Genomic DNA, 23,272 nt, shown 5'->3' on the forward strand with positions numbered 1-23,272 from the left:
GAGTCACTGCAGATACAATGGTAAACAAGCCAGATACAGTCCGTGCTCTCATGAAGCTTCTATTTTAATAGCATGAGGAACATATCTCCATCTTTCAGTTTATTAAAGAAGATAAAAAATTCCTCAAGACAGAACATTAAAAATAACAACTAGATATATCAAATGGTAATAAGTCCTATGGAAAAAAATAAAGCAGAGTAAAGGGAAGAAATACTTCTGGCGGTAGAGGAATTGCCATTTTATACATGTTGCTCAAGAAAAACCTCTCTGTTCTGGTGACATTTGAGCAGAGTCCTAAACGAAGTGAGGGAGCTAACACAGCAGATATCTGAGGGAAAGGTTTTCCAGGTAGAGAGAATAGCAAGTACAAAGCCCCTGGGGTAGGAGCCTGCTTGGCATGTTTGAGGAACAGCAAGGAGGCCAGTGATGCTGGGGCTGAATGAGCAAACAGGAGAGAAGTACAAAATGTAGTGAGAGATGTAAAAGCAGCTTACCATGTAACAACAGCCCACTGGCTATTGTAAGGACATTGGCTTTTAGTGAGTGAGATGGGGAGACAAAAGAGGGTCTTGAGCAGAATGATGTAATCTATCTTGTGGTTTAAAAGACTCACACTAGTTGCTCAGTTGTGAAAATATTGTTCAAAGTGGCCAGGGGTAGAAGTGGAAAGAAGAGTTGGGAGACTACCATAATAATCTAGGTAAGAGATGATGGTGTCTTGGACGAGGGAAGCAGCAGCAGAGATAATGAGAAATGGTGAAATTCTTAATATATTTTGAAGAGAGAGCTAACAGGATTTGCTGAAGGCTTGGATATGGGTATTTAGAGAAAGAGAAAAGATAAAGATGACTTCAAGGTTTTTATCTTAATCAATCAGAAAAATGGAATTGTGCATTTATTGATATGACAAAGGCTATATAAAAGGAAAAAAAGTTTGGTTTTAGACATGTTAAGTTTGAGATGCCTACTGAACATTCAAAAGCATATAATTTAGCAGCTTATTTAAAGAGTCTAAAGTTCAGTCGAGAAAGGTCTGGGCTAGGGATATAAATTCAGGAGTTGTCAGCCCATAGATGTTATCTGAAGATGAGCATAGTTGGACAAGAGAAGAGATCCAAGGTCTAAGTCCTGAGGTATGCAGATGTTTAGTAGTCAGGGATATGAGGAAGGACCAGCAAAGGAAACAGAGAGGGAGCAATTAATGAAGTAAGAGGAGAACTCAAAGTGTGATATCCTAAAAACCGATTTTTATTTATTTATTTTTTTGGCAGCAGACCGGTACGGGGATGCGAACCCTTGACCTTGGTGTTATAACACCACGCTCTAACCAACTGAGCTAACCAACCAGCCTGAAATGCTTTCAAAAATTGGTTTGACTGGCCAGTTAGTTCAATTGGTTAGAGCGCGGTGTTATATCACCAACATCAAGGATTCGGTTCCCCGTACAAGCAAGCCACCAAAAAAATAAAATAAAAAGCATTTCAACAAAGGAAATTATCAACAGGGTTTGGCAAAGAAGAGATCACTGGTGACCCTGACTAAATGGTTTCAGCAGAAGCCACACTGGAGTGGATTCAAGAAAATGAAAGAAGAGAGAGAAGAAATGCCCATAGACAACTGTCTCCACAAATAGCTGTAAACAAGAGCAGAGAAACAGTGAAGTAGCTAGAAAGAAATATATAGGGTCAAAGGAATTTTCTTTATTATTTTAAATGAGAGATAATACAGCATATTTATATGCCGATGGGAATGGCTCAGTAGAGAGACAAAAATTGTTGATCCAAAAAAGAGGACAAGATAATTCCTAGAGTGACGTCCTTGAGTGGATTAGAGGGATGGGATGGGATCCAGTTCATAAATAGAGATGTAGACCCCGGACAAGGACATGATCCACTGAAACAGGAGAAGGGCAGAGTATTCACATTAATGTGCAAACATGTTGATAGCTGTGGCAATAGGAGCATAAGGGAGTTCTCTTCCGACTGTGAACAAATTCTCGATGAAATAGGAAGGAAGTTCTTTAGTTAAAAGGGGGAAGAACAGTTGTCAATTTGAAGAGAAAAAAAGAACATGAAATTGTCATCTAGGAAAGTGGAAAGGCGAACGGATTGTGGAAATACAGAAGTTAAGCTGAGCAGTACTAAAGGCCCACTTAAAGTTGGTAGTCATGAATTTAATGTGAGAACAGTCAGTGTGACAGTGTCTTTCTCCACATTCAGCTGTCCAGGTATAAGCAAAGCATAGATGGAGAGCTGAATTTAACAAATGTTGGAATTTAGTTAGGTGACTACAATGGAGGGAGAGCAGAGCAAGTTTGCTGAGGATATATATGGTAATTTTAATAATGGACCATGGACTTTAATCATAGAAGGAGAGAAGAGAAGACACGAAGGAACTGAGGATTTGTGAATTTTTAATTCTCACTGTAATCTTCTCAAACAGTTAGAATTATGACATTCCTCCTTATATTCCAGGCACCTGGCCCAATGCCCAGAAGATAACAGATTCTTTTTTTTTTTTGTGTGTGTGTGTGTGTGTGTGTGTGTGTGTGTGTGTGTGTGTCCTTCTTTGTGACCACGCTCAGCCAGTGAGCCAACCGGCCATCCCTATATAGGATCCGAACCCGGGGCGGGAGCGCTACTGCGCTCCCAGAGCCGCACTCTCCCAAGTGAGCCACGGGGTCGGCCGGATAACAGATTCTTAAAGATCTGCTAAGCATCCAGATTTTCTACAATGAATACTATTTAACTATTTAAAAAGTAATGTTTATTGAACTGAAAAACCTCTACTTCTTTACTGCCTACTCTCTGCAGTCTGGTTTCACTCTCGTTCTTCTCATTTGAGGGTCACTGTTTACCAAATTTAGACTCTCCCCTTTCCTTCTATCCCAGCCCTTCCTCCTCCCTCCCCCACCTTCCTTCTTAATATTTCATCCTCCTGCGACTTTGACAACATTACTCTTCTCTTTCAATCTCAAACTACTCTTCTTCTGTCTCCTTCGTGATTCCAAACACAGTTATTCCCTAAAAAATTTTGCCTTCAGCCTCTACCCTTTTTTCCCCCTCTATATACTCTTTTTTTAAAATCCCATTTACTCTATGCATATGGTACCTGACTCTTTTTGTAGCCCTATATTTCCTCATAAGCATTAAACCTACATTTCTAACTATATTCTAGATACATTTTTACCTGGCAGATCTGGAGCAGCTAAAAATCAACATCTATCCCTTCTTCCTCAATAAAACAATTGCTCCTGACTTTCCTATTTCTATAAATAGCACATTCATTCTAAGCCTAGCAGGCTCAAACCAGCCACCTTCAACTTCCCCCCAACCTCAAATCTATTCTATTGCCAAATCCCTTTTGGTCTTAACTCCACATTGCCTTTTAACTCCTCAACTCCTTTCCTAGAGCCACTAACCTAGGTAATTGATAATAATAATAATAATTAATAATAATAATTTGATCATGTCATTCCCTGTTTAAAACTCTTTATCAACTTTTTATTTTTGCACTTAGAAATAAGATTCAAATTCTTTACCATGGCCCATTAAGTTCTCTGTATCTTGCTCCTTCCCCCTTTCAGTTTCATATCCTACTACTCTCTGGTTCACACTGTAAGCTTGTCACAATGGTCTCTTTATTTGTCACATCCACCAAATCTTGCCCAAATCAGTCTTTGCATTTTCTGTTCCCTTTCCTGGAACACCTTCCTGGCTGGCTCTTTTAATTCTTCAGTTCTCAGAGATCCTTTCCTCAGAGAGGCCCTTCTCAAAACTATCTTAAATTCCATTTCCCTAAGTTCTCTATAATATAATCCTATGTATCTTTACATAACACTTCATACACTGTGAAGTTAACTCATTTCTTTTTTGTGTTTATTTTGTCTTCCTCTCCTCAATCCTCCCTACCCCCACAAGAATATAAACACTAGAGAAGAGAGACCATGTCATTCTTCTTCATCATTTCCTTTGCCTAGAACAGTATCTGAAACATGTGGGCACTCAGTAAACATTAAATGATTAAAGAATAAATCCTATTCTAGATCATCATTTCCTCTGAATTCATAATAGCTTTCTAATGCTTTACTAGTATCTGTCCTCTTTTAGTCTTTCTACTAAAATATAGTCTGATCACAACTTCCGTGCTAAAAAAAAAAAAAAAATGCAGTGGTTCCCCCTGCCTACCCTTAATATTAAATACAAACTCCAAATTTTAGAATTCAAGGCCCTTTTTAACATGACCCCTTTTCAGCCTTCTACCTTCAACCATTTCCTCCTCTTTACAAACTTTACCCTCTAGCCAAGCAACACTGCATCTGACAAAACATAGCTATAATTTCTTGCCTCTAAACCTTTGTTCCTATTGTTTTTGCTGCAATTCCTCTCCCAGTTTCTACATGTCCAAACCTATCCCCTCATTAAGATAGATTGCAAATGTAATTTCTTCTATGAAGGTCAGCTTTCTATATTCTCTCTTGGCTTTTTTATTAAAAAATAACTGATTAAACATATTTGTGGGTTATAGAGTTGAATATCAATACCTGCGTACAATGTGTGATGATCAAATTAGGATAATTATCATGTTCATCATTACAGAAAGTAATTCTTTTAATGATTTTCTATATTCTCTCATTTCCTCCTTTCAGCCCCCAAAGCATTTTGTTTGAACCTCTCCTGTTATTTTAACTTTAATTCAAAGCAATTTTCTTATTCCCTCACTAGCCTATGTGTTCCTTAAGAAAAAGTTTTAACTCACTGTTAGATCCCCTATAGAGTAACTAGCACTGAGCTCTAAGTATTTATTAAATTGAATAAAAACCAATACTTTTCTGCCTAGCAAAAGCCAACGAGGTCCAGCTCAACTGTCATTTCCTCTGAGAAACCTTCTCTTTATCTTTCTCTCGTTTATTGTCCTTCATTCAAATATTTACTGAGCACCTACTATATGTCAGATCTTGTGCTAGATACATGAAAGCTTTAGAACATTCTTGCCAATGTCTATCAACTGACGAAAAAACAAAATGGAATATATACATATAATAGAATATTATTCAGCCTTAAAAGGAATGAAATTCTGACACACGCTACAACATGGATGAACCTTGAAGACCTTATACTGAATGAAATAAGCCAGATGCAAAAGGACAAATATATGATCTGGTTATATGAAGTACCTAGAATAGTCAAATTCATAGAAACAAAGTAGAACAATGGTTACCAGGGTTTATGGGGAAGAGGAAATTGGGAGAACCCTGATAAAACACTTAGCACACTGCATTAAGGTATAGTATATGTATATCTCTCCTATTCAACTATTACAAACTTGGACTGTGAACTCTTGAGGGTATAACCATGTATTCATATCCATATTCCCACTCCTAGCACAGTACCCAGCACAAAGATAATCCTCTAAACTTTACAGCTGCTCAACAATAAAATGAACTATTTCAAAAGGAAGATGCTAGCTCCATATGACTGAAAGATCAAATGGCCCTGTGAGATATATATATATGTGTGTGTATATATATGTTTTTATTCACAGTTCCCAGCTTTCCAAAGCAAGACTCTAATCTTCTCCTGCCTTTCTGTCTTGGAGCTTGCCACAATAATTTCTCTGACATACCTTGTCTGACTGTAGTTTATAAGATCCCCATATCAAGAGTGGTCCGGCCCCTTGCCCCAGAGGAAGAAATGCTGCACAGAGAGGCTAAGAAGAATCTGAACAGATGGATTTTTCTGGGTTTACCTACTCAGTCTATTAGTATTAGATCATATCTTTTTGTCCAATCACATTTCTATACAGTTGCCCACACTTCAGTCATGCCTATATAATGAGGTTTCCATAAAAATCCAAGAGCACAGGGATCAGGGAGCTTCTGGATAGCTGAACACGTGGAGGTTCCTGGATGGTAGTGTGCCCAGGGAGAACATGAAAGCCTTGTACCCCTTCTCTCATACCTCTCCTATGTATCTCTTCATCTGTATCCTTTGTAATATCCTTTATATTAAATGGGTAAACATAAATAAGTCTTTCCTTGACTTCTGTGAGCTACTCAGCAAATTAACTGAATCCAAAGAGGGGGTCGTGGGAACCCCAATTTATAACTGGTCGGTCAGAAGTTCAGAGGTCTGGGCTTGCAACAGGCATCTGAAGTGGAGGACAGTCTTGGGAACTGAGCCCTCAACCTGTGGGATCTGACACTATCTCCAGGTAAATAGTGTTGGAATTGGAATTGGAGGACACCCAGCTGGTGTCTGCTGAAGAACTGATTGCTTGCTTGGCATGTGGGGAGAAATGCCCACATATCTGGTGTCAGAAGAGTGTTGTGAGGATACAGTGGGAAACTGAACTGAGTATGGTGTTTTTTCTCATTTAGGCCCTTTCTCAGAAATGCTATTCAAACAATTCCCACATCTGAAGAAACCCAGTTGCACTAGGTAATATTAAAGAACCCTTCTAGCTGTAGGACTCTAGCATGAGAATTCTCATCATGGCCCTAGACTAGAAAGCAGTGAGTGGGACCCTTTGCTTGCCTTTGTTCCTGAGCAGTACTATAACTTCAGATAAGTTACATATAACTTTCACAGGCTCCTTTCCTCATCCATAAAATACAAAAATTGTTGCTTTTAGTTAGTTGCGATTAGGAATCTAGGTGTAAAATAGCACCTAAGTGTGGAATTAAACCATTTTCCAGATAAATAAGAAAGACATTCATCCGTTTAATAAATATTTATTAGACATGTATTATCTAATGCCTGTGTATTATCAGGCACTAATCTAGGTACTGGGGATAAAGCAATGATTAAACCAAGTTCCCACTCTCAGGGAACTTACATTCTAGTGGGGTAAGAAAGACTAGGTGAGAAAAGAATATAGTGAGCAGCCCATACAGAGAAGTAAACTGAGCAATGTATATCCTTGGATGGCTACTTTAAATTGACTGGTTAGGGAGGCCTGAAGAGGAGACATTTATGCAGAGATCTGAAAAAAAAAAAGGAACCAACCATGCAAAGATCAGGAAAAAGACCATTACAGTAGATGGTACAGCTATTGCAAAGGCCCTAAAGCAGGAAGGAGCTTCATATGTATGAGGTACAGAAAGGCTAATTCGGTTGAATGCAGTGAATAGAGAGAGAGACAGAGAGAGAGAAAGAAGCAAGAGATGAGGTATAAGGCAGAGGCCAGGTCAAACAGAGTTTTGTAAATTAGAATAAAATTCAAATTCTTTACATTAAATGCAGTATGAAACTCTTATTAAAGAGTTTTAAGCAAAAGAGTAATCAGACTCATATCTTAAAATGATCACTCTGACTGCTGTGCAGAAAATGATGAATAGGAGTGGGCAAGATCTAAGTTGGAAGATGCTTGGGAGGCCTTTTAGGAGGTGACTGCAAAAGATCAGGCAAGGTGATAGTTGGCTTATATTTGGATGGTAAAGAATTACAGAAAGAAACGTGAGGAGATTCCAAACATATATTTGGAGAAGAGTTAGCAGGACTTGCTTCCTGATGGAATGCAAGTGAGGGAAAGAAAGGAAAAAATAATTTGTGGTTTGAATAACTATAGAGTACTATTTCTGAAAAAAGGTAACTACTAGAACAGACTGGGTATGGGGAATAAGATTAGAAATCAAGAATTCTGTTTGACCAAGTTAAAATTAGTATATCCCTTAATTATATAATTGGCAAGGTCAAGTAGACAACTGGATATGTGCCTCTAGCATTCTGAGGTTAGAGTTGAAATGAGGTTTATGAATCATCACAAATCATAGCTGTATGTTAAAGCCATGGGACAGGACAAACTCACCTTGGGAGAATGAATACAAAGGAAAAAAAGAAAGGCCCAAGTCTGAGCCCTGGAACATTTAACATTTAGATATTGAGCAAAGGAGTAGCCTAGAGTTAGGAAGAAAGTCAGGAAAGTGTGATGTCATAATAGCCGAGACAACAAACTGTTTCTAGGAAGAAGTGTCTGTGACAAATGCTGCTAAGAGGCCAGGAAAAGTAAGAAGAGAGAAGTGGCCATTGGTTTAGCAGTCCCTGTAGAGTGATAGAGACCGAAGTCTGAATGGAGTGGGAATAAAACTGTGTTCAGTGAACCACTGTAGAACACTGATTATTCCTCAGCACAATTCAAGTAAGTGCTAAGGTATTAACTTCTTAATATCTTTACCAGAAATTAATATAGTGCCTCCAAATTTCTGGAATAAAATATGGCATTATTTTTCCTAATGATATTAGGCTGGAAAGGCAGCAAAGAGCCAGATAAATCTGAATTTGAACCCTTCCTCTGCCACTTTCTAGCTACATGTCTTTAGGCAAGTTCCTAACTACGTAAAGCCTCAGTTGCCTCACCCATAAAATGATAATAGTAACAACACCTACCTTATTAGGTTGTTTGTAAAGAATAGATGATATATTGCATGTAAGGTACTTAGAACAAGGAAGTCAGTAGTTGTTATTGTTGCTGTGGTTATCATTTTCTTTTCATTGGACAGACCCTTATTAAAAAATCATAAGACTTAATCGTAATTGGGTTATTATAGCCATTAAAATTAAATGTAGAAATATCTAATGCAGTTTTTCTTAATCTTTTTAAGAAATATATGCTCCATCTTTGTAAATATAAAAAGTCATACATCCCCCACTTAAAAGATTCTAATATGCCTACATGGAAAACATAATACAGGCTGAGAACTGCTTTATCTTCTACTTATCCTCATCAGACAAAATTATTTTATTTTGAATTCTACTTTTTGAAGTCTTCACTAAGGAAAATAATAGGGTTACTGGCTGGATAGTATTCATGAATAACCTTAGGCTATGCTCATGACTTCTACTTCATTCATAAGTTCAACTGTATACTTCTTACTCCCTTAAATTTGGGGATTTTAGTCTTTTCATTTTATTGCTACATAAAGATAAAAAGAGTTGCCATTTTTATACAAGATGTTTAAATACTTAATGTACAGAAAAAAGAAAGCTAGCCAAACTGAAAATTATGTATCTAAATTAGATAAAAATATGAAAAAATGTGTTTATAAAAATTTAAATAAATTTATTTTAAATAAACTAAAATAACAGAACTAAATAACACCAGCAGGACACTAACAAAAAGGCTGAAAAAAGTACTTACCGCAAAGTCAAAGTATAATCTCCCTGCATTTTTGTTGAGGCATCTCGAACCAAGAAGGTACCATCTGGCATGTCCCGTAATTTGTCATTTACCTCCTCCCTGAAGAATTACATGAAAAAATTAAAAAAACAGAATTACAGGAAAAATGAAAAAACTAAAGCAATGGTTGTTTTCACATGTTACTATTACTAAGGCTAGTTGAGAGATAGGTATATCTAAACTTATAGAATCATGGAGGACTTCAGAGGTCATTTAGTTCCTCCCACTAGATATGTTCTTTCAGTTTTGATTTTTGCTGTTATGTACTCTAAGGAAGGGCTATTTTATTTTTAAACTCTTCCAGATTTCAACTGTCTATAGGGGACTTTGTTTCCATTAAGCTTTTAGGGCTTGCTTAGGCAGGTCTGAACTTGTAGAATTTCAGGAAAAACCAGCAGCTGTTTAGAAAAGAGATTATATTTAAGCAACAGTGGCAGCTGTTTTTGAACAGAGGGGGGTAAATTCACTAAGTTAACAATATTTCAATATGATATTCTCTAAGTTGAGTTTACATTGACAACAAATTCCTTCTACAGAGTTGGTTTAGGATTTTAAGGAACAATACTAGAACACTCAAAAGAAATGGTAAAGCATAAAAGACCTCTGAATTACAGTAGAACCACAGGTCTTAAGATGGAAATTTAAATGGCATTTAAATATAATAGACCCTTTTATTGTATAATACTAAAATAAAATTTTTCTGATCAATTTCAATATAAAATATATTAAGTCCTCTTCAAAAAGTTAAACACAGAATTACCAAATGATCCAGCAATTCCATTTCTGCATATATACAAAAAAATCAAAAGCAGGGACTCAAACAGATATTTATACATCAATGCCCACAGCAGCATTATTCACAATAACCAAAAACTGAAAACAATCCAAATGTACATCAAATCCAAATGTCCAGATGAATGAATAAACAAAAATGAGCTATATACATGTAATGGGATATTATTCAGCCATAAAAAGGAATAAAATTCTGACACATGCTACAACATGAATGAACATTCAAGATATGAAATAAGTGAAGTAATCCAGTCACAAAATGACAAATATTATATGATTCCACTTAAATGAGGTACCTATAGTAGTTGATATTCATAGAGACAGACAGTGGAACGGTGGTTTGCCAGGGGCTGGGGGAGGGGAGAATGAAGAGTTATTGTTTAATGAGTTTAGAATTTCAGTTGGGGAATAGAAAAAGTTCTGGAGATGAACGGTGGTGATGGTCGCACAACAATGTGAATGTACTTAATGCCACTGAACTGCACACTTAAAAAAGGTTAAAATGGTAAGGGTAAAAAGAATTGAAATGAGTGCCATTTTGGTAGTAGGAGAGAATAGAGAAAGGGAAAGACAAGTGTTTAGAGGACTACAGCATCAACCTGGAACCTGATTTGGCAGAAATGGACAGGGCTTTTTCAAAAAAAGAAAATACATTTGAGATCCACTAAAACAAAATTTAACGAGAAAAAAAATATATATATATATACTCAAATTTATATATACATTTTACATATATATATATTCATTCTCTCTCTAGGTTTTAAATTATCTAAAACAACATTTCATTCTAAAAGCAAATTTGTCCTAGAGTCCTATTTCTCAAAGTAAGGTATGTAAGAGTCTGCATCAAAATCATCTGGGGAGTTATTGAATGCAGATTACTGGGCTCCACCTCAATTGATTTTTGTGCATGCAAAGATTTTGGAACCATTGCCTTAGAGAAAGGTAAAGAAATTTAAGTACCTAAAAGTATCTTTTATTCTAAAACACTTGTAACTATCTTAAATGTATGTTTCATTTATTCAGAAATCCATCCTCAATACTGTATTAAAAGTAATAATCACACCCATAATTTAAAGATTTTCTTGTCACTTTTTCATGGGAAGAAAAGCATTAAGACACTTGGAAATGTTCCACACACAATTTTTAAAATAATAATCTTTAAATGACAACTGGTGGGGCAATGAAGTGTTTTATTTTAACTACTAATTCTCAAAAATGATTTTTTTAAAAACCCACATTCAATTATAGTAGCATTCTGGTTACCTTGAAATATCCCCCCAGTACCATTCTGCATCCTGAAGAGTAACACAGCTGTCCTTCATTCCATTTGTAACTGCTGAAGTCATTGGCTTAGGTGGCTTTGGTGGAAGAGCTAGAAGAGAAATAAACACTATTTTGTGGGTATACATTTTTATTTGTTTTCTAATTTCCTCAGTCAGGAACAGCTCATTAACCAATGTCCATTAAGATTCAAATAATTATCAATCGAATTAAGTAATATTTTATGTTAAATGTTAGACAAAGAAGTACTCCTTTTGGAACTCTACCAATTGCCTGAAAAGAAAAAATTTCAAGCTTTCTGAGTTTTTTTCCTTCTAGTTGGTATTCTAATAAAATACCAACTTTTAATTGAGTAAAACATCAGTGTCTCTCAAAAGACAATGTGAAGCCCCTTCCCAAACAACTCAGTCCAAAAGCCATTAAGTGACTAATGTACAACATGAGGACTATAGTTAATGATATTGTACTGTATACTGGTAATCTGCCAAGAGAGCAGATTTTAGGTACTGTTATCACAAACACGATCCCCTCCCCCAAAAAGGTAACTATATGGGATGGCAGTTATGCTAATTTGCTTACTATAGTAATCACTTCATTACGTATATGCACATCAAGATAAGTAATCAAAACATCATTTTGTATACCTGAAATATATACAAGTTAAAAAGCTATTAAGAGGGTCTGGGCAACGTAGGGGTGTGAAGGCCGAGAGCTAGGTGCCAGAGCCCGAGTAAGTGAGAGACTGTGTCTACATAGGAAGGTGCAGCACAGCACAGGATCTCAGAGCACAAGCAGGGAGAGGAGGGAGTCCTCACACAGGAGCAACCTGGCATGGTATTAAGGCTGAGTAAAATAAGAAGGGCAGTAGCATAGGGCCAGGATAACGCTGCCTATTGGAGACCAAGCAGATGAAGGCACATTCCTCAGAGGTGTGCATCTTGATGCAGCAGGCAGAGCTGGATAGGGGTGAAAAGGGTTTCTACTTGGGTGGGGGGCTGGGGAGCAGCAGGAGGAATGCAGCAATAGCTCCATACAGAAGGACAGATTAAATAGGTAAAACAAGCACTTCCAGTCAAGATGGCAGAACAGATAGTCCCCAGCATCACTCTCTCCCACAAACCAACCAATTTATAGCTATTAAAAAGCAATGACAGCCAAGCTGGGGCCGCTAAACATCAGGGGAAGACGAGGAGAGACCTATGGAGTGCATGAAGGTGGGAGAAACCACAGTGAGAGAAAGAAAAAACCACTCCGACCATTTCAAGCCTTGGCTGCTTCAAGGCTGGAGTTGGTGAGCGCATGAGGAGGAGCTGGCAAAAGCTGCAGCTGTGCCCTTCAGATGAAGTTGCTTGGAGGCCGCAGGGGAGAAGAGGGCCTTGGTGGCCCTCAAGCCAGCAAAACTACTAACAGGGTTCCCATGGACCCACATAGGAGGGAGGAGCCACAACAACAGAAAAAAAGAGAGCTACTCAGAGGATGGTGAGTCATCGCAAGGGACCAGTGCAGGGCCCATCCCATGGGAAGTGTTTGGAGCGAGGGCGGTGGCGGAGACGGGCCCACTGGGAGAACACGGGCACAGCAAGGACAGCTGATCTGCCCCCCAGTCAGCACAGGATCACTCAGTGGAGACTGGTCAGGAATGGAGAACTTCAGGGGATGCAGTTTGCTTAAAAGACTCAGGCCCAGACCAGAGTTTCTACACAAATCGGGTGTACCGGATCTCATGAGACCTGGAAGTACCTATAAAGTCATTAAAACCTGTGCTGCACGAAAAACCTTCCTCAGGGAATCAGCAGCAAAGAAACACTTTAGCTCAACCACAGAGCTCAAGTGCTGGTCCTCACAGGAAGTTCCCCCATTTTAGAAGTAAGCAAAGGACAACAAATTAGTTCCCGTGCAGAGTTTAAGTGGTAGGAACAGCAAATAATCCAACAAGAGAATTGGAAGAAAAAACTAAATACCCACAGGCCAAAGACAAAGTTTGACATTAACTAGTAAAGGTTTCACATCACCAAAGAATACCTATAAAACCTAGAAGGACCAGAAGTCCCCTGGGCTACTAAGCCAGGGAGAGGGGAGGACTGGAGGTTTCAGCCATGCCCCCTGACACCCATAACCAGCCCAGTGATGACCACCGAGCTTCCCCAGGCTCTCCTGAGCTGGGGCGGTGGGGGGCTGAGGGCTGCAGCCCTACCCCCCTGACACCCACAACCAGCCCAGCAACAACCACTGAGCCACTGCAGGAAGTGCCCTGGGCTCCCGAGCTGGGGCAGTGAGGGGTGAGGACTTCAGCCACACTCCCTTGACATCCGCACCCAGCCCAGCAATGACCAAGCGACCACTGAAAGCCACCTGGTCTCCCCTGCAGGAACAAGGGGGATGCCACAGGCTTCAACCCTGCCCCTCTTCGTTCCTCCTGTTCTCACCCTATTTCCTTTCCCTTTCCCCTCTCCTCTCCCCCTCCCTCCCAACTGCTCCAGAACAACATCATAGAATGTAAAAAAATATTAATAAATAAACTTGATAAAAATATATAAGTAAAACTAGTAAAGATAATTGGAGCCAGATTTCTCACAGTCTACAAAGAAAGTTCAAAGTATGAAAAGATAATAAAACGGACCCTCTTGTGTTGGATTAGAATTGCACTTGTTCATATGAACTCATGAATTTCAATATATCTGTAGATATAAAAATAAATATGGATGTAAATGTCTGTATATATGAATACATACATTCCCTAGCTTTGTCCCCTGAGAGGTCATAGGAACAGAAATCCCCAATACGTACACTTAGCACTCAGATCTTGGTTTCTAATACCATTTTCTAGTAAAAGGAACCAGGGCTCTTTGGAGAAATGGCTGATTACAAGGCTAGAATACAGCAAGTACCAAAGGAGCCTGGAATATCATGTTGTGCCAAAAAGTAAGAGAGTACTCAAAGAATGAGGGGCCATGTCAAAAGAACAAAGAAGTGAGCTTGAAAGCGCTCCCACTGACCAAATCTGGATCAATTGGACCATCAACACAAATAAAGACAGTAAGAGAATATAACTCATTACACAAAATAGGAATTTATGTGTCCATGCAGATGTAAATAAATTAAAAACCTGGAGATTGATAAGGAGCAAGACTTAAATAATCTCAAAGTACCTTCCCACAAAATGATTAGTCACAAAAGGAAAAAGAATAATAGTGTAGAAGCCTGGCAAACACCACCTTAATCAAGTGATTGAGGTTATTATCGCAAGTAAGGGTGAAATCATGGGCCCCAATAGGATGCACTAAGAAGGACACAACATCACTTCTGTGATATTCCTGACAAATATGCATAAATTGAATCTAATCCTGAGGAAACATCAGATAAACCAAGACTGAGGGACATTCTACAAAATAACTGGCCTGTAATGCCTGTAATCTTTAAAAATATGAAGGTCATGAAAGTCAAGAAAAGACTGAGGAAATGTTTCAGATTGAACAAAACTGTAGAATCATGACAATTAAATGCAATGTGCAATTCTGGACTGGATCCTTTTGCTATAATACTGCGACAATGGGCTGGCTGGTTAGCTCAGTTGGTTAGAGACCTCACCAAGGTCAAGAGTTCAGATCCCCCCCCCACACACACACGTATACACACATATTTGAGACAATGGCAAAACTTGAATAGGATCTGAGGATGACATGGCAGTAATACATTAATCCTAATTTTCTGATTTTGATAGCTATATTGTGGTTATATAGGAAAATGTTCTTTGTGGAAAATATACATACACTAACATGGTCATCATGGGGAATCATGTTGACAACTTACTCTCAAAAGATTCAAGAAAATCAAGTTCTTTGAACTGTACTTGCAACTTTTTTGAGATTGTTTCATTTTTTTTTTTAATTTAACAAAAAAGTTGGAGGTACTCTTTGGGGAAAAGGGGAACAATGTAAATATGTTCCTCAAAACAGAAGTCCCTTATAGTCAACTGATTTTAAACAAGGGTGTCAAGATAATTCAGTGGGGAAAGAATAGTCTTTTTAACAAATGGTGCTGGAACTGGATATTCACATGCAAAAAGAATGAAGTCTGAACCCTACCTCACACCAAAATTAATTAAAAATGGGTCAAAGACCTAAATGTAAGAGCTAAAACTTGAAACTCTTAGAAGAAAACATAGGCTTAAACCTTTGTGACCATACATTAGGTAATAGTTTCTTAAATATGACACTAACAACATAAGAAAAAAATAGATAATCAAACTGCATCAAAATTTAAAACCCTTATGCTTCAAAGGACACCATAAAGAAAGTGAAAAGACAACCCACAAAATTGGAGAAAAGTTTTGTAAATAGATATGATAAGATATATTTTTGTAAATTTTTGTAAATATACATGTAAACATATTTTTTGTATATATGATAAGAAACTTGTACATAGAGTACCTAAAGAACTCTCAACTCAGTAATAAAAGACAAATGACCCAATTAAAACCAGACAAAGGATCTAAATAGATATTTCTCCAAAAGAAGATATACAAATGGCAAGAAGCACATGAAAAGATGTTCCACATCATCAGCCATCAGGGAAATGCAAATCAAAATCAAAAGACAACATTTCATACCCACTAGGATGACTATAATCAAAAAGACAGATAATAACAGGTGTTGGTGAGGATGTGGAGAAATTGGAATTCTCATACATTGCTGGTGGGAATGTAAAATGATGCAGCTGCTTGGAAAACAGTCTGGCAGTTCCTCAAAGGTTAAATATGTAGTCACCATATGACTCAGCAATTTCATTCCTACATACATACTCAAGAGAAATAAACATATATCCACACAAAAAATTGTACAAGAATGTTCATAGTGGCATTATTTCTAATAGCCAAAAAAATGGAAACAACCCAAACATCTATGAACAGATGAAAAGATAAATAAAATGTGGTATATGTCCATACAATAGAATATTATTTGGCAATAAAAAGGAATGAAGTACTGATATATGCTACATGGAAGAACCTGAAAACATTATGCTAAGTGAAAGAAGCCAGTCATGAAACACCACATATTGTATGATTTCATTATCCAGAATAGGAAACTCTATAGAGACATAAAGCAGATCAATGTTTGCCTGGGGCTGGGGATTAAGGGGGAATAGGGAATGACTGCTACTGTATACAGGATTTCTTTCAGGGTAATGAACAAGTTCCAAAATTGACTCTGGCAATGACGGCACAACTCTGAATACACCAAAAACTACTGAATGAATTATTTATCAATAAAGCTGTTATTAAGAAACAACAACAGAAATATCAGATTGCTGAAATTACTGCATGGGGGAGAAATTGCTACAATCCACACTTTTTTTTAAGTGGCTAAATACCTACCTTGAACAGGATTGATATGGCTTATAAAAGTAGCTACAGTTGGAACTATAACTCTAAAAAATTTAAAATTCTTTACTTGTTCATTTAACATAAGGATTAACAGTTTAAACTTGTGCTATAAAAAGCACTGTGCTCTAACTACGAAAGGTATGAAGAAAAGTTGCTCCCAGCACTCAAAAGAACAAATCTAGAGGGAATGACACATAGAAACACCTAACCATAATAGTCAGCAGAATGAGGCAAATACTGTAATAAAGATAAAAGCAAAGTGTAATGGAAACCCAGCAAAAGGAGCAATTGATCCCCTCTGGGAAAACTTTAAGTTCAAATACTAAGCTTCTCAAACTAGTCCTTACTGAAATGAGGGCCATGACCAACAGGGCCCAACAAGAACTGATCTGCTGCCTTGGATCAGCAGGTGGTTTACACCCCAATCACCAAAAGGATTCATGAAGACCCATTCCTGTCTATATCCCTTCAATGGAGAAGCTCTATATTGAGTTATGTTGACCAGACTGCATAGGGAAGCTGCTATTTATAGTGATAGTTCACTAACAGCTCTACCACCAACAAATATACAATGACCATTTCACCTCTGCTACAGAGGGCTCTCCATAACCCCCTTGTATCTTACTTTTCACATCTGCAGAAATATAATAATGAAATTATTACACAGCAGCTCCTACAAAGTTGCTAAAAGAACATAGTCATATGAACTACAAAATCTGAAGTGAATCTAATACTAGCCTATTTCTACATTCTTTAAACAAAGGTTTATTGAGTACCTCCTATGTTGTAGAAGCTGGGAATATAGCAGTGAATTAGACACAGTCACTAATACGTATGGACTTCATAATCCTAAAAACTAAATTTTAAGATAATTCATTATTCCTGAAATCATGAGTATGCTCAAATTTAACTCAACTAAACTAACATGAATCTTTTATCTAAATGTTTTGCCTTCTGTGGTAGTTGTTCCCTACCCACCATGTGGATTGTAGAACATACTGGAGAAAAGTGAATAAAAATGTATCTCCTAATAACCTCTTAATTGCATGGAGATAAGCAGATTTGTATCTATGTGTCTCTTCTAGATTATGTTATTATAAATAAGGGTAAAAAAGATTCCAAGTCATATACATTTTAAGTAGGTCAAGAAGGACCATATTGAGGGAAAAACTAACTAGGGTACATTAGTCATCTTTTCAGTCCCTTGACAAAGTATTTCTCACATGGACGAGCACTGCAGTGCTGAGTGCTAAGTTAGATGCATCTAAGCAGATACCTTCCGAAATGAGTATCAATAAAATACATAGCACTTTATTTCTATTTAGTAGACAATGAAAAATATTTCCTTCCATTTTCAGAAATTATATGACAAGTTTTTAAATATTAGCAATATGGATATTTTGAATTCAGTTTTAATTCATCTGTAGATATATAAACAAACATACACACATATGTACATGTGTTTGTGTGTGTGCATATATACGAGGAGTCTTTCAAAAAGTTCATGGAAATGCTGGGAATATACCCAGAGGAATGGAAATCATCAAGTCGAAGGTATACCTGTTCCCCAATGTTCATTGCAGCACTCTTTACAATAGCCAAGAGTTGGAACCAGCCCAAATGTCCATCATCGGATGAGTGGATATGGAAAATGTGGTACATCTACACAATGGAATACTACTCAGCTATAAAAACAAATGAAATAATGCCATTTGCAACAACATGAATGGACCTTAAGAGAATTATATTAAGAGAAATACCACATGTTCTCACTTATTGGTGGGAGCTAAAAATTAATATATAAATTCACACACACACACACACACACACACACACACACACACACACACACACACACACACACACACACACACACACAAAAACCGGGGGAGAGGGGAAGAAGATATAACAACCACAATTACTTGAAGTTGATACGACAAGCAAACAGAAAGGACATTGTTGGGGGGAGGGGGGAGGGAGGAGGGAGGGAGGTTTTGGTGATGGGCAACAATAATCAGCCACAATGTATATCTACAAAATAAAAGTTAAAAAATAAATAAATAAAAATAAAATTCTAAAAAAAATAATAATAATAAATAAATATCTAGTTGAAGGAAAAAAAAAAAAAAGAGCACAGGCTCCATCACTTGTTAGCTGTGTGACTTTAGGTCAGTTACTTAAACTCTCTGTGCCTCATACACTACATCTGTAAGATAGGATAATAATAGCACCTATATCATGGAATTGTTATGAAGATTTAATGAGTTAATATGTACAGTGCCTTAGTATAGTATTATTTAAGTGTTTTTTAAGTAAAGAAAATATAGATAAATGTCAAAAAAAAAAAGTTCATGGAAAGATTCCTATTATCTTTTAATTCTATTTTTCCATGAACTTTTTGAAGCACTACTACTACATGCATAAAAACATCTGGAAGAATACACAGACTGTTAATAGTAGAACAGGGATGGGGGGAACAGCAGAGAAGACTTTATGTATGTATGTATATTTTCTTTGTGTGTTTTAACAACAAAAACAAAAATAGTGAGTTATGGGTAATTTTTAATTTTATTGTTTTTTCCTGATTTTTCAAAAAATTCACTTTGATTTTTTTATTTTTTATTTTTATTTTTATTTTTTTTCCTTTTCTGTGACCGCGCCAGCCAGTGAGCACACAGGCCATCCCTATATAGGATCCGAACCCGTGGCGAGAGCGCTGCTGTGCTCCCAGCGCCGCACTCTCCCAAGTGAGCCATGGGGTTGGCCCTATTTTTTACTTTTTAAAGGAATTTACTTATTTTTTAATTGAAATGTACTGATTGTGCATATTTTGGGTACAGAATTATATTTCAATACATGTATACAATGCGTGATGATCAAATCAGGGTAACTAGCATATTCATCATTGTAAAACCTTATCATTTCTTTGTGATGAGAACATTTGAACTCCTTTCTTCTAAACACTTGAGAACATACAATAAATTATTGTTAATTATATGCCTAGCACTACTGTACTAGTGCACTACTGTACACTACTATAACTTGTTTTTCCTTTCTAGCTGTAATTTTGCATCCATTAACCAATCTCTCCCTATCCCCTCTGCCCCTCCCTCTTCCCAGCCTCTAGTAACCACAATTTTACTACTTCTAAAAGCTCAACTTTTTTTTTTTTAGCTTCCACGACTGAGAACATGTGATTTTTAAATTTTTATTACTATTATTTTTTATTGGTTATGAATATTCATGTAGTACAAAGCAGACTCACCACTGGTGCCCAAGATGTGATGGCCAGGTCCATACTGGCAATGTGCTCATTACCACAAATTGCAATTATACCCAATGTCCCCCATCCAGTTAATCTCCTATCTCCCTCCTCCACTACCCCTTTCCCCCACTCCACTTTTTATCCCTTGGTATGCTCTCTCCCTCTGCACCACTGCGGTCTTTCTTTTCTTCCTTCTTTCTCTCTTAGCTCCCACTTATGAGTGAGTACATGCAGTATTTTTCCCTCTATACTTTGCTTATTTCACTCAACATAAATTTCTCCAATCTCATCCATGTTGTTGCGAATGGCAGAAAGAACATTGAATATTTTTAATTAAAGTATTCAGGGGCTGCAGCATTGTAAAAAAAATTACTTCTTTGGTCATAATCTACAAATAGTAGATTAAAGTATTGTATCAACGTTAAATGTGCTGAAGTTGATAACTAGTGTAATGTGATTATGTAAGGGAATATTCCTATTCTTAGGAAATACACATTGAGGTATTTAGGGGCTAAGGGCCAGGATGAATATAACTTACTCTCAAGTTGTTCATAAAAAGCAGTATCATTTTAAAAAGAGAGAGCACAAATAATAAAGCAAATGGAATAAAATGTTAACAGATGAACCTGGGTAAAGGACATCTGGGTGTTCTTTGTACGAGAGTACTTCAAAAAGTTCACGGAAAAATAGAATTAAAAAATAATACGAATCCTTCCATGAACTTTTTGAAGTACCCTCATATTTTTATTTTTGCAACCTTTTTGTAAGTTTGAAATTAGTTCCAAATAAAATGTTTAAATATTTTTTCTTAACAATCAGAGTTAGGTACTTATTAAAACCAGGAAGACATGGCAGCTCTGAGCCCTTATACTTTATGCTAGGATTTGGTATTATGAAGGATGGCTTTAAATCAAAAATGAAAGGAAAAACAGAGCTAAAACAGTATTTAAATGTATCTCTCCAGTCTGTGCTGGGGTCACATCTAGTTATTTAAGCAAAGTCAGAAGCCATCAAGCCTTTTGATTCCAAGTACCACACAAACCAGGAGCCAGCTATCTTTCCCTCAACTCAGGGTCACCAAGATTTTTTGTTTTTTGGGGGTTTTTTTAAAGGTGACTGGGGCAGATCCTAAGATGGCGGTGGCTGCGGCGGTTGGCGCGGAGTAGCTGAGGTGGAAAAGGCGGCCACTGGGCCTTAGGCAGCCGGGAAACTTGTGGACCTTCCTCTTGCCGTCTCTTAAGGGAGGACCGCTGCTGGTGGCCGGTCGTGGGGGCTGACCACCACTTTGCCCTTGGCAGGAGAGGCTGCCTCGTTTACAGGCAACAGCTTTGAAGTATGGAGCAGGAAAAGTTTCTTAGCTGCAAAACCGAGTCTCTAAACAGGGAACACGGCGCCGGGCCACTGTTGACGCTGCCAGGATCCCGGAGGATGGGGCTGTGCTGAAGGGGGCCAGCTGCCCTATTCAGGATTCGAAGTTTCAGGCCGGCATAAAAGAAGATTCCTGGGAGCGCCCGAGCCGCACTGCGGGACTGATTAAGCAGCCGAGGCGGCGGCAGCCGGGGACGGGGACGGCAACGACGCAGAGGCAGAGAGGGAGCCGCCCGGCCCGGCACAGCCCCATGAGTGACCCCTGGCCCAGCCCTGCTTGGGGGCCAGATGCCCGCCCGGCTTCCGCCTGCCCCACCGGGCCACTCACCGGCCCTGGGGCTGCCTCCATTTTCTCAGGTGGTGGTGGCTCTGGCCTGGCTCGGCCAAGCCTGTCCTCCTTGCCCGGCTCGGCTCCTCGCTGAGCCTTCCCACTAGCTTGCCCCAGCGCGGGGCTTCCTGGGGCCTGCGGGCCGGCCTCCCCGCCCACTCCCTCCTTGGTTCTCTGGTGGGGCTGGTGGTGTGGGGCGTCCCTGGCCAGTGTCGGGAGGGCAAGGAAGTACAGGCAGGGCCAACTGTCACTCCACCGCACCCTGGGCTCCGGCCCCCGGTAAACTTCCTGTTACCAGGAGGCAGATACCATCTCTGCGGCCACCAGTTCGGAAAAATGCCTAACCGATTTCTGGTTAGGAATAGTGTGGTCAGAGAATTCCCGAGTTCACTTGAACCTGCCGGAGAGCTGACCCCGGGCGGGCACCAGAGTCGGTCAGCGCCAGGGGGATTCAAAGGTGAACCGTGTGCTGCGGGCTCCTCCCCCGAGGAGCTCACGCTCTGGTGTGGGAGATAAGACAAGTACACAAATAACCGCGATACCAGGAGGAAGGTGATAAGTCCCAAGAAAGATCTACACAGTGCTACAAAGGCACCCAGAGCGACCGGTCGTCTGAGCCTAGCAGAAACCTGGTAGACTTCCTGGGCGAGGCGGTGCCAAGCAGGGTCTTGAAGGCCCAGCTGATAGACGAGGGTTGCAGATGACACGTCCCAGCCCAGCCCAGTGTGCACAGAGCAGGGAGACGTCAGGCTAGGGAGGCGGAGACTCGACACTGCATGATCCAACAGCCCGGGCCAGAGCGCACGGAACAGGGAGAAGTCCGGCACGGGAAGTGGAAGCTCAGCAGAGACCACACACCCTGCGGTACCGCCCCGTGATCCAACAGCCCAGCAGAGTCCAAGCTGACCAGAGAGGTGGCTCCCCGGAGAGGCCCAAGACCCGAGGCAACCACACACACGAGGCACTAGAGGCCAACTGAGCAGTCACGGAGGTAGCGATACCAAATTGGCAACCACAGCAACATCTTAGTTAGTCAATAGACTCAAACCGGTGGACTGTGAAACCCCCTGCCACAATGAATAAACATCAAAAAAAAGATACCAGAAATACAAAAAATCAAGAAAGTAGACCACCAAAAGTTAATAAATCTCAAACTCTAGATCCTATAGAACAAGAAGCCCTTGAAATGACTGACAAAGAATTTCAAGTGATAATTCTAAGGAAACTGAATGAGATACAAGAAAACTCAGCTAGACATCATGATGAAATGAGGAAAAGTATACAGGACCTGAAAGAGGAAATGTACAAAGAAATCAATGTCCTGAAAAAAAATGTAGCAGAACTTGCCAAACTGAAGAAGTTATTCAGCAAAATAAAAAACACAACGGAGAGTTTAACCAGCAGGCTTGTCAAAGTTGAAGAGAGAACCTCTGAAGTTGAAGATGGGCTGTTTGAAATAACACAAGCAGACAAAAAAAAAAAGAAAAAAGAATCAAAGACATTGAAGAAAATCTGAGAGAGATATCAGACAACCTTAAGCGCTCAAATATCAGAGTCATGGGTATTCCAGAAGGGGAGGAAAACGGAGATTGCATTGAAAACATATTCAACAAAATAGTGGCAGAAAACTTCCCAGGTATAGGAAAAATCACAGATCTTCAGATCCAGGAAGCTC

At 38.9% G+C, this 23,272-nt stretch overlaps 1 protein-coding gene across 3 annotated transcripts in view; it reads right to left on the reverse strand.

The window, feature by feature from the left end:
• The window catches only part of PIK3R3 (phosphoinositide-3-kinase regulatory subunit 3), a 98,043-nt gene that overhangs the window by 27,918 nt on the left and 46,853 nt on the right, over nt 1–23,272 (reverse strand). For all 3 annotated transcript variants that reach the window (XM_063105207.1, XM_063105206.1, XM_063105205.1), the window contains exons 2-3: nt 11,236–11,344; nt 9,139–9,237 (exon numbers count right to left, since the gene is read on the reverse strand). In XM_063105207.1, the coding sequence (XP_062961277.1) occupies nt 9,139–9,237; nt 11,236–11,344 (208 nt within the window). The remainder of the gene's footprint in view (nt 1–9,138; nt 9,238–11,235; nt 11,345–23,272) is intronic.

Source organism: Cynocephalus volans, chromosome 8 (assembly GCF_027409185.1).
Source record: "Cynocephalus volans isolate mCynVol1 chromosome 8, mCynVol1.pri, whole genome shotgun sequence".
In the NCBI taxonomy this organism is placed as follows: Eukaryota; Metazoa; Chordata; class Mammalia; order Dermoptera; family Cynocephalidae; genus Cynocephalus; species Cynocephalus volans.